Raw genomic sequence first — 13,096 nt, 5'->3', positions numbered from 1 at the left:
GAACCTGACATTCTCCAGGAGATGCCGCTATTCCTTGAAGGCTGCTTTGTTGGCCAGTAGCTTTTTATCAAGGATGTCATTGTTTTGTGGCACTGGTGTGAGCTTGCGCAAGTAAAAGGCTAAAGGGTGAAGCGGACCATCAGAGGCTGCCATTTGGGAGAGGACTGTCCCAGTGCAAAGTTGGAGGCATCTGCTTCTACTGTAAATAGCCAGTACAGTTTCAGCCGTTCAGGTGCAGTGGAGGTCACTGAAGATAACCATCACGGCCTGAGTGATCTGATTCACCTAGCCCAGGAGGGGGCTGGACTATTCCAACGGAGAGGGAGGTCCAGGCCAAGGCTTTCCCAGTAATGTTGATACCTACTCAGGCCTGGTCTGTGAGGCACATTGGGTGCATAGCAAGAGGAGGAGCTGGCATTATTTAGGAAATCTCAAAACTGACCACAGTCATCATTAAACTTGTCTGGAAGTGGGACCTTTGGCTCTTGGGAGGCTGGAGCCAGGGTGGATCCTGGGCTTGTAGGGCTGTTTTCTGCAGGGTGAACACTTGTGCTTGCATTGGCCCATCCACCAATTCCACCAGGGAAAAATTGGCCTGAGTGGGGTCTATGTCGGTGAGGTGGGCTTCATCTATGTATTGGGCTGTTCAAACTGTAACCGACTGGGGTCTGGGCAGTCAGGACTAATGGTTGAAATAAGAGTCCAGCCTATCAGTTAGAGCTTGGTCCAGGGGAGCAGAGTCCAGGAACAAGCTGAGGGTCAGAGGGACAGAAGCCGAATGCCAGAGCTGGAGGTGGAGCCGAGGATCAGTACCAGAGAGACAGAAGCTAAATGTCAGAGCCAGAGGGTAAGCTAGACACGTAAGCCAGAAGTGAAGCAGAGGATCGAAGTCGGAAGCTGGAGGGGAACAGGAGCAGGTTCAGAAACAAGGCTGGAGCAGGACAGGAACTGAGAAGAAGCAGGGCCTGGAACCAGGCTGGACCAAGGTTTGGAAGCAGAAGCAGGGTAAGCACAGCTGCAGGCATGGTACATGTTGATACTCCTGGGGGCATTCTGAACCAAAAAATTAAAAATGCTGCACATAATATTTTAAAATTCTGCAAACTTCTGCAAATCTTATTTGTCAAATAAATGTGGAGCCTCCAGCATGGCATTAGGGAGCACAGGCCACTGGCTTCACAGAGGTGCGAGATCACTGTGCAGCTCCACCCCGCCACCTCTCCCCCACCCCCCAGGACATGGACTCAGCAGAAAGGCTGCACCCAGCCCTGACAGTCCAAGGATTGGGCCTGCTCCAGAAAAACCCCAGGGCCCTGCCCCTCCTTGCCAGGTGCACCAGGTGTGGGCAGGCAGGCTTATCAAGGCAGGATCCAAGTGTGGAGAGGCTTAGTATGGGGGGATGCAGGTATGGGTTGAGAGGATTCTGAGTGGGGCAGTCTGGGTTCAGGCAGCTCAGTGGGAGATCTGGATGCACAGGGGCTTGTTGGAGGTTTCTGGGTGCAACAGTAAGGGACTCTGCAGAGCGTCCAGGTGAAGGTGGATGGGGCTCAACTGGGGGTGGGGAGTCTGGATGTGGGGGGATACAGTTTGGAAGGGGGGGGTCTGGTTGTGGGGGGCATAGTTGGGGGGGTCCAGATGCTGGGGGAGTGGGGCTTAGTGGGGTGGGGATCCAGATGCGGGTGGCTTGTTGGGGTGGTCCAAGTGCAGGGGTGTGAGGCTTGGCGGGAGGGTCTGGGTATGAGGGGGTCTGCATGCACAGGGGTTAGGCAGGTGGGAGAGCAGTGTACAGTGATCCCTCCCCCTTCAACTGAGGAGTGCCAACCCTCACCTCATTGGCTGGTGCAGTGGGAGTTGGAGAAGAAGCACTGACAGGATCTATCGGGGTAATTGGAAGGTCATCTGGGTCACGTAGGGTACCACCTGTGTGTCCTCCACACTACTCATGCCAACCATGGCATACTGATCCCTTGAAGAGTAAATCCATACTCCAAAAAATTGGCTCAAACTGCGGCTTTCAGAACCAGATCCCCCATACCAAAGAAACAACTCCCATCTGTTTCAGCTCAACCCCGATTGGTATTGGGAAAGGAGGAATACAGTCGCACAAGCACTTTCCTTAAATACTCCATCCCCGCCATTTCATCCTTCTTGCCAGATGAAGTGGTCAACCCTCTGTCATCTGCCTTGGTAGAAGAGCTGAAGGTCTTTTAGGACTTGCTCTGTCACATGGCAGAGACATTGAACATCTCCTTGGCAGTCATCCAGGAGAAGCAGCACAAATTGCTGGATATCCTACAACCCTTCTTATTGGGACAACTCACCATGCCAAAGCCAGCTAAGTTTATCTGGCACACACCAGAACCTATTGTGAGTACATCAAAGGGGACAGACAGAGGAGGAATTAGGTCCATGAAAAGGGATTCAAGTACTTTTACCAATGTCCTCTCCAGGTATTGTTCAGGCAGTCCATGAGACAAGCAAGACCAGGCAAAGGTTTGACGTCTTTGAGAGGAAAGCTTACTCTTCACCAATCCTCCAAGTGAAAACAGTGAATTACCAGGTGCAACTTTCCAAATATAGCTTCATGATGTCGGACAAACTGTCTGTAATTTTATGGACAAGCTCTTCATAGATCACCTGGAGAAAATAAAATGTCTTATGGTAGCTTCCAGCCCTGACAGTACGCTGAGCAGCAATTAACACAGTTGATATGGCTCTCAGATAAACAGCCACTGCTGTAGCTGTGAGGAGGTCTTTTTAGTTGCAGGCATCAGGAATTCCACATGAAGTCCAGGTTACTATTGAGGACCTCCTCTATGGGGCAATGAGCTCAACATCATCATGGACAACACCCTACACACCTTAATAGTCAAGGGATTCAGTGAGATTCCTGGGCCTATAAGTTCTGCCCCCTAAGAGGAAGTTTCCCAGATAATAGCTACAGCAATACAGGCAGAGGCAACAGCCCCACTATTACTTGCAATAGTAATCCTTGTAGCCCCTGGGGAAGAGACAGCATTTCTGTGGCGGATGACCTTCTGCCTCCTCCTCAATTGTCCCACAATCCAGGGCTTCAAGAAAACATCAGTTTTGATATACAAGGCGAGAGTTGTGCCAGACCATCTGTGGACCCTTCTTTTTCCATCCCTTCTTTGACACTCACCTGTCCTTTACTGGAAGGCGCGGTCAGGGATAATCTCAGACCAGTGGATCTCTAAGATCATCAAAAAGACACCTTTCTCCTGATCTCTCTTCAGGGACCCTTCTCATTAGAATCTATTGAAGCAAGAGACAAAACTCCATGGTACAACTGGGAACAGTGGAGGAGGTGCCTCAGGAGTTAAGGGGCAAGGGATTCTGTTTCCACTTACTTCCTATTCCCAAAGAGGACAGAGGGTGGAGACTCATCCTCGATCTTCAGTGCCTTTATTCATTGCTCTGTCTCTCAGCCCCATGATCTGGTTTGTGGTTCTTGAACCTCCAAACCTACTTCCACATTTCTATGCATCCAGGTCACAGGAAGTATTAGTGGCTCCTGGTAGGAACCTTACATTATCAATACAGAGTTCTACCTTTCAGCCTCTCCACAGCACCACAAGTATTTACCAAGGTCCTAGCTGTGGTGGCCACGCATTTAAGATCACCAGGAATCCAGATATGCCCCTACCTGTATGACTGGCTGGTGCGAGGGAAATCCCCTTCAGCACATGACAGATTCACTTCAGAAGATATCCCACCCTGGGGCTCAGAGTCAACAGGTAAAAATAGACACTGACCTCAACCCAGGGCACTGTTAAATTAAAAGTCAGCATGAACAAACCTCCCTCAAAAGAGGTTTCAGACTATGATAAACTTCATCAATCAACTCTGGTCCCACCCCAGCACTCAGGAGTGAGTTCCTGCCTCAAACTACAGAGGCACATGTTAGTGTGCATGTAAGTCATCCAGCATGCCAGACTTTATCTGAGGGTGAATGAGATCTGCATATCTGCCAAACAGACACAGGAAGAGGTACGTGTTTGTAGTCCCTCTGGAAGTCTGTCTTTCTTTAAACTGGCAGACAGATCCAACCCAGGTATGCAGCAGAAAGTCCTTTTCACAAACACCACCAACAAAGACTCTTGTCTTGAATGCCTTTATTCTAGGGTGGGAAATTGTCACAACCTTCCCCTTCCTGGGCATACACCTTGTTCAAAACCTTGTACTAGTAATCCCTCTAAGCTTCCTCTCAGAACACTTTCCTGTGAATATTGGGCAATTCTGGCTGCTTTGCCTAATTCTGTTTCAAGGACCCTGCAGATCTCTTCAGACACCCACTGATTTACTATGCCTGGGACTTTGAGTTTGAAAAACCGGTATACTTTTATTTAACTAGAGTAACCATATCATAAACAGCAGCCGCTTTCAGTATCCCTTCTACTTCTGCCTTTTAAAAGGAAAGCCTAATTTTATGAGAGCCCAGTAGTGCTTCTCTTCCTGATCACAATATAGTTCTCTGACTCCCTATATGATTCTGTTCCCCATCTTCTCAGGAGCTAACCAACAACCCTTCAAATTCAGAACTCCCAAAGTTCCAAACAAACAGACCAGGTGGTGTTTCCATCCAAAAGTCCAAGCCTCTATACACCCAGCACCATATGTTATTTTGGTGTTCATCCAACAACATACCCCACAGTACAATTTCACTTAGCATCAGTTATCCTATAACAACATGTCATATCATATATACCAGTTCAAGTTAACATAATCCCTTCTCAACTGGAGACCACATATATCAATAGAAGGTACAGGAGAGATGGTAGTCTCTTGAGACCACCCTCCTCTTAAACATTCTGGAGCTCAGGGTTGTGCTGATATGGCTTTCCTACCCTTAATTGAGCACCTGATGATTCATGTAGTCACAGATGATACCACAGTGATGCACTGCCTCAGCTGGCATGGGGAGCTAGATCTCCTCTCACCTCAACCCCTTTACATTCATAGGTTATGTCTACCCTACAAAGTAGGGGTGTAATTTCCCCTGCTTGTGTACACATACTCACACTAGCTTGATAACAGCAGTGTAGTTACAGCATTACTGGTAGTGACTGGAAAGGCATGGCTGAGTCATGCGGAGTACAAACCCACCCAAAACCAGTAGGTAAGTACTTGGAATGGCTCATCTATGCCTCCACTACTGCTACCCATGCTAGTGTGGCTACGCTGCTATATATACTCATGCTACCTTGATGAGAGCTAGTGCAGTTATGTGTACACAAGCAGGGGACGCAAACCCCTAGCTCGTAGTGTAGACGTAGCCATAAATTTGAAGGCCAGAAGGGACCACTGTGATAGTTTAGGCTGACCTTCATAACACAGGCCATAGAACTTCCCTGAACTAATACCTGTTTGAACTAGAGCATATCCTTTAGAAAAACATCTAGTCCTGATTTTAAAATTGCCATTGATAGAGAATCCACCACAAGCTGGGGTTACATTGTTCCAATGATTAATTACCCTCACTGTTAAAAATTTGCACCTTATCTCTAGTCTGAATTTTTCTAGCTTCATAGAATCATAGAATATCAGGGTTGGAAGGGACCTCAGGAGGTCATCTAGTCCAACCCCCTGTTCAAAGCAGGACCAATTCCTAATTAAATCATCCCAGCCAGGGTTTTGTCAAGCCTGACCTTAAAAACTTCTAAGGAAGGAGATTCCACCACCTCCCTAGGTAACGCATTCCAGTGCTTCACCACCCTCCTAGTGAAAAAGTTTTTCCTAATATCCAATCTAAACCTCACCCACTGCAACTTGAGACCATTGTTCCTTGTTCTGCCATCTGCTACCACTGAGAACAGTCTAGATCCATCCTCTTTGGAACCCCTTTCAGGTAGTTGAAAGCAGCTATCAAATCCCCCCTCATTCTTCTCTTCCGCAGACTAAACAATCCCTCAGCCTCTCCTCATAAGTCATGTGTTCCAGTCCCCTAATCATTTTTGTTGCCCTCTGCTGGACGTTTTCCAATTTTTCCACATCCTTCTTGTAGTGTGGGGCCCAAAACTGGACACAGTACTCCAGATGAGGCCTCACCAATGTCGAATAGAGGGGAACGATCATGTCCCTCGATGTGCTGGCAATGCCCCTACTTATACATCCCAAAATGCCATTGGCCTTCTTGGCAACAACGGCACACTGTTGACTTATATCCAGCTTCTTGTCCACTGTAACCCCTAGGTCCTTTTCTGCAGAACTGCTGCCGAGCCATTCAGTCCCTAGTCTGTAGCGGTGCATGGGATTCTTCCGTCCTAAGTGCAGGACTCTGCACTTGTCCTTGTTGAACCTCATCAGATTTCTTTTGGCCCAATCCCTAATTTGTCTAGGTCCCTCTGTATCCTATCCCTACCTTCCAGTGTATTTACGTCTCCTCCCAGTTTAGTGTCATCTGCAAACTTGCTGAGGGTGCAATCCACACCATCCTCCAGATCATTAATGAAGATTTTGAACAAAACCGGCCCCAGGACCGACCCTTGGGGCACTCCGCTTGATACTGGCTGCCAACTAGACATGGAGCCATTGATCAGTACCCATTGAGCCCGACAATCTAGCCAGCTTTCTATCCACCTTATCGTCCATTCATCCAGCCCATACTTCTTTAACTTACTGGCAAGAATACTGTGGGAGACCATGTCAAAAGCTTTGCTAAAGTCAAGGAACAACACGTCCACTGCTGACCCCTCATCCACAGAGACACTTATCTTGTCCTAGAAGGCAATTAGATTAGTCAGGCACGACTTGCCCTTGGTGAATCCATGCTGACTGTTCCTGATCACTTTCCTCTCCTCTAAGTGCTTCAGAATTGATTCCTTGAGGACCTGCTCCATGACTTTTCCAGGGATTGAGGTGAGGCTGACTGGCCTGTACTTCCCAGGATCATCCTCCTTCCCTTTTTTAAAGATGGGCACTACATTAGACTTTTTCCAGTCATCCAGGACCTGCCCTGATAGCCATGAGTTTTCAAAGATAATGGCCAATGGCTCTGCAATCGCATCTGCCAACTCCTTTAGCACTCTCGGATGCAGCACATCCGGCCCCATGGACTTGTGCTCGTCCAACTTTTCTAAATAATCCCAAACCACTTCTTTCTTCACAGAGGGCAGGTCACCTCCTCCCCATGCTGTGCTGCCCAGTGCAGCAGTCGGAGCTGACCTTGTTCGTGAAGACAGAAGCAAAAAAAGCATTGAGTACATTAGCTTTTTCCACATCCTCTGTCACTAGGTTGCCTCCCTCATTCAGCAAGGGGCCCACACTTTCCTTGACTTTCTTCTTGTTGCTAACATACCTGAAGAAACCCTTCTTGTTACTCTTAACATCTCTTGCTAGCTGCAACTCCAGGTGTGATTTGGCCTTCCTGATTTCACTCCTGCCTGCCCGAGCAATATATTTATACTCTTCCCTGGTCTTTTGTCCAATCTTCCACTTGTAAACTTTTTTGTGTTTAAGATCAGCAAGGATTTCATTGTTAAGCCAAGCTGGTCGCCTGCCATATTTACTATTCTTTCTACACATCGGGATGGTTTGTCCCTGTAACCTCAATAAGGATTCTTTAAAATACAGCCAGCTCTCCTGGACTCCTTTCCCCCTCATGTTATTCTCCCAGGGGATCCTGCCCATCAGTTCCCTGAGGTTGTCAAAATCTGCTTTTCTGAAGTCCAGGGTCCGTATTCTGCTGCTCTCCTTTCTTCCCTGTGTCAGGATCCTGAACTCGACCATCTCATGGTCACTGCCTCCCAGGTTCCCATAAACTTTTGCTTCCTCTACTAATTCTTCCTGGTTTGTGAGCAGCAGGTCAAGAAGAGCTATGCCCCTAGTTGGTTCCTCCAGCACTTGCACCAGGAAATTGTCCCCTACGCTTTCCAAAAACTTCTTGGATTGTGCACCGCTGTATTGCTCTCCCAGCAGATATCAGGGTGATTGAAATCTCCCATGAGAACCAGGGCCTGCGATCTAGTAACTTCCGTGAGTTGCCGGAAGAAAGCCTCGTCCACCTCATCCCCCTGATCCGGTGGTCTATAGCAGACTCCCACCACGACATCACCCTTGTTGCTCACGCTTCTAAACTTAATCCAGAGACACTCAGGTTTTTCTGCAGTTTCATACCGGAGCTCTGAGCAGTCATACTGCTCTCTTACATACAGTGCAACTCCCCCACCTTTTCTGCCCTGTCTGTCCTTCCTGAACAGTTCATACAACTTCCAGCTGTTGGATCATGTTATACCTTTGTCTGCTAGACTGAAGAGTCCATTATCAAATATTTGTTCCCCATGTAGGTACTTATAGACTGTGACCAAGTCTCTCTCCTTTATCTTCTTTGAGCTCCTTGAATCTCTTTGCTTAACAATCACTGTAAGGCATGTTTTCCAATTCTTTAGTCCCAAGTGGCTTCCCCAAAATGGGAAAAGCAGCAGCAGCAAGGGATGGAAGGAGTCTGGTTTGGGTATACCATTTATACAAAGCAAGTCTGTGAAGAAGGGGAAATCAGACCAGAGCCACTGCTCTCTTGATAAAGAGAAACGTACGAACCATTATCCACAGGTTTCTCAGGCAGTGCACAAGCTTGTCTAATGACATCACAATACTCATATATAGAAATCAGAAGGTAGATAAAGGTGCTTTAACAGCAAATAATGGTGCAATGCTGAAACGGGGAAAGATCAGTTTGATTTGTAAGCAGACCTTAAGCTTCAAGCTTCCAAGGTTGTGTTTGTAACAAATGAAAACAGATTTTAAAAAATACTTTAAACCTTGACAATGCCTTTTAGAAAATACCTTATAATTCTGATGTCTTACCTTACAATTCTGATGTCTTACCTTACCATATCTGGCATTGCTTTGGTTTTGTAATCTCTCTATAGCAACCCACCAGAGACTATTTCATAAGGGAAAAGGAAATTTACTTTTTCTGTTAAATTCTTCCAATGGTTGAATCATACAGAGATTTAAAGACATCTCACAAAATCATGAGAAACATTGTGTTGTACCTACGTTGTTGTTTGTTCAGGTCTTGAAGCTCTGGAGTTCGTTGTGTGCTTTGCATCCAATCATGTACATATGAAGATAAGGCTTTTTTTCTTTTAGAACTTTATATTATGCAAAGAGCATCGTCATCTTAAGTCATACTCCAGTCTAAAAAATTACTTACTGTTACAAGTAATTCTGTATTTCTTTCCATGTCAGGTCCAGCAGGAGGCAACTGCCTTTGAGAAATCAAAGATGGAGCGTAACATCACAGAACTGGAAAACACGATTTGTGGGGTAAGTAACATGTTAGTGAGTAAACTTCTAACAGAAGTTCTTTCTCACCCAAGTGGCTTTTTAAAACCCTTATATTTTCTTTTAAGTAAAATCATTCCACTGTAATTCCACAACTTCTTTGTTTTTTTTTAATTGCAGTTTGAAACACAACAGTTTGAACTGAAGGGTACAATCTCTGTACTGAAAGAAAGAATAAACTCTCTGGAAGATGAATTAAAATCAAAGTCTTATAAACTTGCCCAGACATCTGATAACTCTTCACAATTTAAAGCTGAGTTATGCTCACTTCAGTAAGTTTAGCTTAAAATTTTGTGTCCAGTTATAGCAGTTAACATACAATTTTGTCATAGGTTAACATGACAGAGATGGATAACTCATGGTAACACTTTCATAAAATGTTTTTCAAATATCCTGGTATTGTTTGTCTTGCACTGACAAGGAAAACGCTAGTAGGAAAAGGTGCTCTAGATTCTCTTGGGCTACCAGTGTAGTTGTATAGTGAGCAAATATAATAATATTTTTAAAGCGCCAGTTGCAAATGAAAGATAATCTTATTGCCAACACGAAAAGACACAAACTCCTGAAGCTGTGAAAATCTTTGTACAGAGTCAATCACTTGTTATACTAAGTTGGAGTAAAGAAAATACCAAAACTGAAAAGTTCACTAAGTTATAGTGAAGGTGCAATTTGAGAAGAAATGCTACTAAACGCATTTGTTAAGTTTTAAAAAAAAAAGTTTTAAAATTTCTCTAATGGGGTAATTTCCCCCATCTACGTGTGTTACTCCGCCTGTACTTTGGAGTTCCAATCTCAAGTCTATAAACAAGGCAGTAGTCAGGGTTGATCTCTTAAAATTTTCCTGCCCTCAGAATTATTTCATTTTTTCCCAACAACCGTGTTCCGTAGGTATGATCATGGAGGAAAATGAAGTTTCTAACAGATGCTGCACATGCATTTCCTTAGGGTGAAGATGAAAGCCCTCACAGACTGGAACATTGGGCCTGGATTATGCCACTTTCAGACTGGTGTAACTCTTTAGGTTTCACTGAAATCTAATTTTATGTATGCAGTTTTGACAAATTTGGCCTTACTTACTAATCTCACAGAGAGCCAGTCTATATTGACAAATGACTAGGCTTATTGTTCTAAAATTTCCCTCATGTCAATGTTTTGACTACACTCATACTCCCACTATAGGTACTACTGATTTAGCTGGAGTATAAGATAAGTCAATACTCTGATAACTGCCTGGGGCCCTGTTTGCAGTAGTGCTTTCAATGTTGCTACCATTGGAGCAGAGCCCAGACAAGCTGAGGCAGCTGGGATGTTGTTGACCATTGGGAGAGCAGCACTAGACCTGTAAGAAGTGGGGGTTTTTACCCACGAAAACTTATGCCCAAATAAATCTGTTAGTCTTTAAGGTGCCACCGGACTCCTTGTTTTTGTGGATACAGAATAACACAGCTACCCCTCTGATACTAAAGCTGTGGCCATCTGGAGCTCAGGAGCAGAGTCTTCTCATGTCCCCTCACGCTATCCTTAAGCCTATTGAGGCTAGCAGGAGCGTGGTGAGCTATTTAGGCTTGTCTGGGATGGGAGCTCCCTTTGAGTGTCTGGAGGTTGTGTTGGAATAATAGGAGGGCTTAGAGGTTGTGGGGGGTAGACAAAGTGTTAATGTGGGACCATGAGGGGAATAGGAGTATATCAGCGGGCACAGAAGGAGACTACTGGGGAGCTGGAGCTTGTTTTGAGTAGAATTGTGGAACTGGGATATTTTCTTGGGAGGAGGGGCCTGGGGTAAGTTAAATGTTGCAAAGGGGGATATTTTGTGGAAGAGGAAAATGTGGTGTGTTGGGCAATGGTCTTTGTGGGAGTAGTCGGGGCATGTGGGAGGGAATGAAGATGTTATGTGGAAGGCAGGGCAGTTGGGATATTTGGAGGAGGATCCAGAAGATGGAATGGGAGTCGGAGAGCCATAGACAGCTGAAGCTCAGGAATAGACTCTTTGGGGCCTGTTATAGCTCATGTTTATTTAAATATTACTTTTAAATCCCACACCTTGTGCTGAATTAGGCTTTTTTTTCTCAGTATGTTAAACTTTCTACTTTATTATGTGTGCAGAAAAATTGCAAGTTACAAAAACATCTTTGTTTTCTTAAATCTTTTCTTAAATGATGAAAATATTAATGATGTAAAATGTTCTCAACCTACTTATAAAGCTCTCATTTTCTCATCCCAAAGTCAAAGTGAGGCCTCAGACTTATTTTAGACTGCCAAATCTCAAAAAGTACATAAGAAAGATAAAGTTTCATATGTTTACCCTATCTTTTGTTATCCATTCCCAAACTCAACTATTGGTTCACTGCCCCTGGGTTAAAGGGTGCCTATTTCCACATGGTCATTCATCAGAGTCACCAAATGTCCTTAAGGTTTGTAGTAGCAAGTGGGCATTATCAGTTTATGCTCCGTTCTTTTGGTCTATTATCAGCCCCCTGAGTCTTCACAAAGTGCAGTGGTAGGGGCGACACATCACAGGAAGACAAAAATCCAGGTCTGTCCATATCTGGATGATTGGTTGGTCTTAGGTCATTCCAGACAGCAAGTGAAGGAAGCCATCAAGAAGATCTGATCCCTATTTTGTTTGTTTGGCCTGATGATCAACAAAGACAAATCAGTTCTTCTCCGTGTACAGAGAATTGAATTTATAAGAGTTCTTCTTGACTTGACATCAGGAAGAGCTTATTTGCCTCAGGCCAAATTTCAAGCAATATTCAACATTTGCAAAGAATTAAAGTTATATCTTTGTACAATAGAAAGGAACTGCCTGAAACTTCTAGGTCACATGGCAGCTTGCGTATAATACATGCGCAATTCACCTCAGAGTCCTGCAGAAGTTGTTGAAGTGTCTCTCTCATCATTTACTCAAAATGCAGACTCAACTGTTCCTGCAACTATTCTGTCTTGCCTGGACTGGTGAATGGACCCTGCCAGTGTATGTAGTGGAGTTCCATTTGCTCCAATTCTGCCTTGTGTGACCTTAGTCACAGATGCTTCATTCCTCAGTTGGGGAGCACATCTAGGGAGCTTTCAGACACAAGGTCTGTAGACTGATCAGGACCTCTTTCTACAGATCAACGTCAGGTAGCTCTGAGTTATTTGTCTGGCCTGTCAAGTGTTCCTGCCCATATTGCAGGCTGTTCTATACAAGTGCTCACGTACAACATTGTTGCAATGGTTTACCTCAACAAACAGGGAAATCCCTTTGGCAAGAAATACTGAAGCTCTGTCCCTTTGCATCGAGAACAAGATTACCTTCAAAGCATCTCATCTTCCTGGATCTCAGAACTTTCCTGCAGACCATCTCAGCAGGTCATTCAGCGGAGATCATGAATGGTCCCTCGGACCCAATTTAGCAAAGTCAATTTTTTTGGTATACCAGAAATGGACCTGTTCAACACTTGACTGAACAGGAAGTGTCACTAGTTTTATTCAAGGACAGGTCTCAGCCGAGGGTTCATTTTGGACACCTTTGTGGTCTCCTAGAAGGGAAAAGTTGTTTACGCTTTTCCCAATCCCTATGCTGCTGAGAGTCCTGGGCCATCTCAGACAGGATCATGCTGTTCTAATTTTGATCACGGTAGCCTGGCTTTTTCAGCACTGGTTCTCGGACACGTTGAACCTGTCCATTTGAGATCCCATTACCATTCCCCGGATTCTGGACATAATTTCACAGGGCCAGGCTCTGTATCCCAACTCTCTTAGCCTCCTGTGGAGTCAATCATGGAGCACCCAAGCAATGAGGTGT

At 45.2% G+C, this 13,096-nt stretch overlaps 1 protein-coding gene across 8 annotated transcripts in view; it reads left to right on the top strand.

Moving 5' to 3' along the window:
• CEP135 (centrosomal protein 135) overlaps window positions 1-13,096 on the top strand; it is a 102,843-nt gene that overhangs the window by 52,857 nt on the left and 36,890 nt on the right. For all 8 annotated transcript variants that reach the window (XR_006290785.1, XM_043546187.1, XM_043546190.1 and 5 more), the window contains 2 exons: window positions 9,214-9,291; window positions 9,430-9,581. Coding sequence is in view for 7 of the 8 variants with exons in the window: in XM_043546187.1 (XP_043402122.1) it covers window positions 9,214-9,291; window positions 9,430-9,581 (230 nt within the window). In the remaining variant the exon portion in view is untranslated. The remainder of the gene's footprint in view (window positions 1-9,213; window positions 9,292-9,429; window positions 9,582-13,096) is intronic.

The sequence above is a fragment of the Chelonia mydas genome, chromosome 4, assembly GCF_015237465.2.
Source record: "Chelonia mydas isolate rCheMyd1 chromosome 4, rCheMyd1.pri.v2, whole genome shotgun sequence".
Classification (NCBI taxonomy): Eukaryota; Metazoa; Chordata; order Testudines; family Cheloniidae; genus Chelonia; species Chelonia mydas.
Note: the sequence above shows the minus strand (reverse complement) of the source record. Positions and strands in the feature narration are given on the sequence as shown.